This window comes from Hemitrygon akajei, chromosome 24 (genome assembly GCF_048418815.1).
Source record: "Hemitrygon akajei chromosome 24, sHemAka1.3, whole genome shotgun sequence".
Taxonomy (NCBI): Eukaryota; Metazoa; Chordata; class Chondrichthyes; order Myliobatiformes; family Dasyatidae; genus Hemitrygon; species Hemitrygon akajei.
The window spans coordinates 58874275-58880274 of NC_133147.1; the positions used below are offsets into that span (position 1 = coordinate 58874275).

General features: G+C 46.7%; 1 protein-coding gene across 1 annotated transcript in view; it reads right to left on the minus strand.

Annotated features, from left to right (window-relative positions):
• The window catches only part of LOC140716087 (uncharacterized), a 36632-nt gene extending 36048 nt beyond the window's left edge, over window positions 1-584 (minus strand). Inside the window, exon 1 of the mRNA XM_073028787.1 lies at window positions 464-584. Within this exon, the coding sequence (XP_072884888.1) occupies window positions 464-539 (76 nt within the window). The 5' untranslated portion in view covers window positions 540-584. The remainder of the gene's footprint in view (window positions 1-463) is intronic.
• Between the last annotated feature and the right edge of the window lie 5416 nt (window positions 585-6000).

A 6000-nucleotide genomic window follows, 5' to 3' on the forward strand; every position in this document is an offset into this window, starting at 1 on the left:
AAGCTACTGAGGGTAGATGGGGTAGAGAGAGAAGCGAGGGAGGGGAGAGGATAGAGTGGTGCGATGGAGCGAGGGACGGAGATACGGGGGAACACACACAAAAATCAACACATCAGGCAATGGAAATCAATGGACGTTTCGGACCGGCTCTTCAGCCCGTGGCTTCCGAGGCGGCCGGGACAGGTCGCGTTTGCTGCCGCTTCCCGCCGGAGGGGTTGGGGGAGGAAGCGATCCTTCATGCAAAGCCCGACACCTCAGTCTTCTCTCCTTCCCTCAGCGGCCCACCAGCTCATCTCCCAATACGAGCCTCTCTCCCCAGCCACATCCTCCAGTCAAGCCTCGGGGCTCCCTCCCAAGCAGAGCCGAAGCCCGTCTCCAACATCCCAGGGCGGCTGGAGGGTGAGGATCGGATATTTGGAAGGAAAGGGTCCTAACCCAGCCCTCACCGACGGCAGCTCCTCACCTTTGACTAACAGCTCCGTGGGCCAACCGATCAACATTATTAGTAATATCGCAGAGCTGTACCAAGGAAGCTCCATATTCTACGACGATCTCTCTTCGTCTCCTTCTATTTCCGGGTGTTTAGACCTTTCTAGGCGCATTACTGCTCTCCGCAGAATGTGGAATTACCCTAATCACAGAATTTTCTAGAAACTCAAATTTTCAACTATAAGCTAGTCGCACGTAGAAACAGAATAATAAACTTTTTAATCAGATGGTGGGTCTCTTGGTAGCCAAACAAAGATTTAATAGAAAAACAAAATACATTTAAGTTCGACAGCCTCTTGAACAATATTCTTCTTTCAATTTTAAATCGGTAACAACTCAGCAAATCATGCTGACATGTCTCTGGACTACCACAGTCACATAATCCAGTCGGATGTTTTCCTATTATCTTCAAGTAATAGTTTACCCACAATGTCCCAACCTAAGTCTTGTTAATTTCACCATATCTCTATGATTTAAAGAGTAACAGTTTGAGACCTTTTTAACTGGAGGGTGACTAGGAAAGAAATGCCTTCCCTTTATTTAATTTTTCCAATCCTCCTGCCATTTCTTCTCTATACCTTTTCTTTAAATCCTACTTCTCAATTCTGCTCTGCCTAGGGGTATTCTAATTCCTACTTGCCTGCTCTGTAAGGAAGACTTTGCAATGCCATCCACAATTTCATTTCCCTCCACCCCAGCGTGCCCAGGTAAATCTGACTTCACAGCCCATCTTCCCTACTCTAAACAAAACTAAGAGAATCTCAATAACTATGTCAGGATGAGCTTTTGATTTATTCCCTTTTACTCTATAGCGTCTCTGGCAGCAGCAGAATCTGAACAGGTGACAACCCGGCATGATGGAGAGTCTTCTATCCACCATTAGGCCCACAGGATTGCTAATACCGTAATTCTGTTACAAAGACAGAAACACCATCTGAAATCTGGTGACTAATCTCAACTCCAAGCTGAGACACGTACATCCCAAATCCTGCCATCTCTGGGTCCACTGAGCCATCAGTAAAATCCTTCAGATAAGATCCCCATTTATTATATAAATATTCATTTCTGATCTTTAACTCACTTTATCCAGCACTGACTGGTTGATCAGTATGATGTAAGATTATGATGTCTTTAACCGACCAACCTTAATATACATCACTGAAGAATCTGGCCTAGTAGCCTTAATCACTTCAGTGAAACTATGTTGAGTCATTTCCGCACTCAAGTGAGATTTACAATGAGTATCAGTTTTATTATTGTCAATTTAACAGCAGCAGTACAATGCAACACATGATAATACAGAAGGAAATAAAGTAATATATCAATTACAGTAAGTATATATGTATATTAAATAGATTCAAAATAGTGCAAATCAGAAATAATACATCAAAAAGTGAGGTAGCCTTCTTTATAGCTACATCGATATGTAGGGACTATGTTAGATCCTCAGAGATCTTGACACCCAGGAACTTGAAATTGCTCACTCTCTCCATCTGATCCCCCTCATTCACTCACAGTCTCTCTTTGTCCAGATGCCAGGCTGTCTGTCTCTCTCTCTCTCTCACCGACACACGGTCTCGGTCTCTCTCTCACACACATACACACAGTCTCTCCCACATGCTGTCTCTGTCTCTCTTCCTCTCCCATGCACACAGTCTCTGTCTCTGTTTCTCACAAACACACACACACATACACACCGAGTCTCTGTCTCTCTCCCCCACACACACACATACATACACAGTCCCTGCCTCTCTCTTGTCAGATACAAATGCATACTTACAGATGAGCTCTGTTTTTCTTTCTCACACACATACACTCAGACACATACTCTCTCTCTCTATCACACACAGACTGTCTCCAATACTCACACATGGAGTCTCATACTCTCTCTATCTCTCACAGACAGTCTCTGCCTCTCTTTGTCACTCTCTCTCGGACACAGTCTTTCTCTGTGCCTCACTGAGACTTACACACCCAGTCACTGTATGTCTCCTGCTCCCCCTCTCTCACACACTTTGACACTTGCTCTCCCCCTCTCTCACACACACAGATACACACAGAGTTTTGTCCTCTCCTTCTCCCCCTTCCCCACTCACTCACTCTCTCAAACAGTCTCTATCTCTGTCCAGACGCCCAGTCCCTATCTGTCACTCTCTCACACACTCTCTCTTTCTCTCACACAGAGTCTCTGTCCCTGTCTGTCTGTCTCTCCTTCACTCTCTCTCTTTTAGATAGACTCTCTGTCTCTGTCTGTCTGTCTCTCTCTCTCTCTCTCTCTCTCTCTCTCTCTCTCTCTCTCTCTCTCTCACAGTCTCTGTCTGTCTGACTGTCTCTCTCTCTCTCACACACACAGAGTCTCTGTCTCTGTCTGTCTGGCTGTCTTTCTCACACACACACACACTCTGTCTCAGACACATACTTACACTCAGGCTTGGTTTCTCTCTCTCTCTGTCTCTCACTCATCACACACAGTCTCTCACTCTGCCTTTCTATCTCTCGCATACAGTCTCTGCCTCTCTCTGTCACTCTCCCAGACAGTCTTTTTTCTCTCTCTCTGGCACACACACACACACAAACAAACAATCTCTGTCTGTCTCTCTCTGACACATAGTCTGTCTGTCACACACACACTTGCACAACTTTGTCTCCCTTTCAGTATCACACGCAGTTACACACCATCTCTGTCTATCTCTCTCTCTGTCACACACGCTTACACACCCAGACTCTGATACACATACAGTTTGTCTATCACACACGCTTACACCATCTCTGTTACTCTCTCTCACACACACTGACACAGTCTCTGTCTCTCTCTCACACACACACTCTCTTTGTCTCACACATATACAAACACACTTACACAAGGGTTTTGTTTTCATCTCTCCCACACATACACATGCACACATAATTTCTGTCTGTCAGATACACATTAACACGCAGTCTGTCTCTCAAGCATAGATCCGCACACACACAGTCTGTGAGTCTGTCTTTCTCTCTCAGACATAGCTTCTCTCTCTCTCACTCTCTCTCTCTCTCTGCCTCACACACACACACCCAGTCACTGTCTGTCTGTCTCTCCCTCACACACACACTTCGACACACAGTCTCTGCCCTCTCTCTGCCTCTGCTTCTCCTTCTGTATCGCTCTCTCACTCTCACACACACACACGGGCTCTGTTTTCTTCTCTCTCACATACATATACACACTTACACACACAGTCTGTCTCGCTCTCACACACACACAAACACACACACACATACACACACAGAGTCTCTGACTGTCTATCTCTCACACACACACACACACAGTCTATGGCTCTCTCTGTTACTCTCTCTCAGGCATTTTCTCACTTTCTCTGCCTGACATATACTTACACACCCAGTCACTGTCTGTCTCCACCTCTCTTTCTCTCTCTCTCTCTCTCTCTCTCTCTCACACACACACACACACACACACACACACACACACACACACACACACACACACACACACACAGTCTTTCACTCTCCCTCTCCTTCTCCTCTCTCTGTGTCACACACACTTACACACCCAGTCACAGTCGCTCTCTCTCACTGCCACACACACAGTTTGTCTGTCTGTCTCTTTCTCTCTCTCTCTCTCTCTCTCTCTCTCACACACACACACACAGAGTCTCTCTTTCTCACACATATGGACAGCGTCTCGGTCTCTCTCACACACAAGCTTATACACACAGTATCTGTCTCTGTCACATATATACTGACATACTCAGACTGTCTCCCTCTCTGTAACACACACTTACACACTCTCTCTGTCTGTCTCTTTGTCACATACACACTTACACCTATAACTCTCTCACCCACACACTGACAGTCTCTGTCTCTCAGACACACACTTACACACAGTCTCTAATCCCTTCTCTGTCTCCCTCTCTGCCCCTACCTCTCTCTGTCTCTCTCACACTCTCTCTCTCCCACACATACACACAAAGTTTCTATTTCTCTCCCACACACACACTTACACACCTAGACTGTTTCTCTTTCTGTCACACACACACACACTCACATTGTCTCTGTCTCACTCTCTCTGTCACAGACAGTCTCTGACTTTCTTTCTGTCACTCTCTCTCTCTCACACACACACACACACACACACACACACACACACACACACACACACACAGTCTTTCCCTCTCCCTCTCCTTCTCCTCCCCCACTCACTCACTCACTCTCTCTTGGACACACAGTCTCTCTCTCTCTGTCCAGAAGCCCAGTCGCGGTCTTTCTGTCTGTCTGTCTGTCTCTCTCTTTCATACACACAGTCTTTCTCCCTTTCTCTCTTTCTCTCACAGACAGGCACACATAATCTCTCCGCCTCTCTCTCTGACACACATGCAGAGTCTCTGACCCTGTCTCTCTCCCTCTCTCTCTCACACACACACACACTCACATCGTCTCTGTCTCTCTCTCTCTCTGTCACAGACACAGTCTCTGACTTTCTTTCTGTCACACTCTGTCTCAGACACACACACACACACACACACACACACACACACACACACACACACACACACACACACACACACACACACACACACACTCTTTCCCTCTCCCTCTCATTCTCCTCCCCCACTGACTCACTCACTCTCTCTTGGACACAGAGTCTCTCTCTCTCTGTCCAGACACCCAGTCACAGTCTTTCTGTCTGTCTGTCTGTCTCTCTCTCTCTCACTCTCTCTCATACACACAGTCTTTCTCCCTTTCTCTCACAGACAGGCACACATAATCTCTCTGCCTCTCTCTCTGACATACATACAGTCTCTGACCCTGTCACTCTATCTCTCACATACAGTCTCTCTCTCTCTCTCTATCACATACACTTACACACCCAGTCACTGTCTGACTGTCTCTCTCTGTCACACACACAATCTCCGTCTCTCCCTCTCTCACACACATTTAGACACAGAATCTTTGCTCCTCTCTCTCTCTCTCACACACACAGAAACACACACAGAGTTTCTGTCTCTCTCTCTCTCTCTCTCTCACACACACACACACACACACACACACAGAGTCTCTGACTGTCTATCTCTCACACACAGACACACAGTCTATGGCTCTCTCTGTTACTCTCTCTCTCAGGCATTTTCTCACTTTCTCTGCCTGACATATACTTACACACCCAGTCACCCAGTCACTGTCTGTCTCCACCTCTCTTTCTCTCTCTCTCTCTCTCTCTCTCTCTCTCTCACACACACACACACACACACACACACACACACACACACACACACACACACACACACACACACACACACACAGAGTCTTTCACTCTCCCTCTCCTTCTCCTCTCTCTGTGTCACACACACTTACACACCCAGTCACATTCGCTCTCTCTCACCGCCACACACACAGTTTGTCTGTCTGTCTGTCTCTCTCTCTCTCTCTCACACACACACACACACACACACACACACACACACACACAGAGTCTCTCTTTCTCACACATTTGGACAGCGTCTCGGTCTCTCT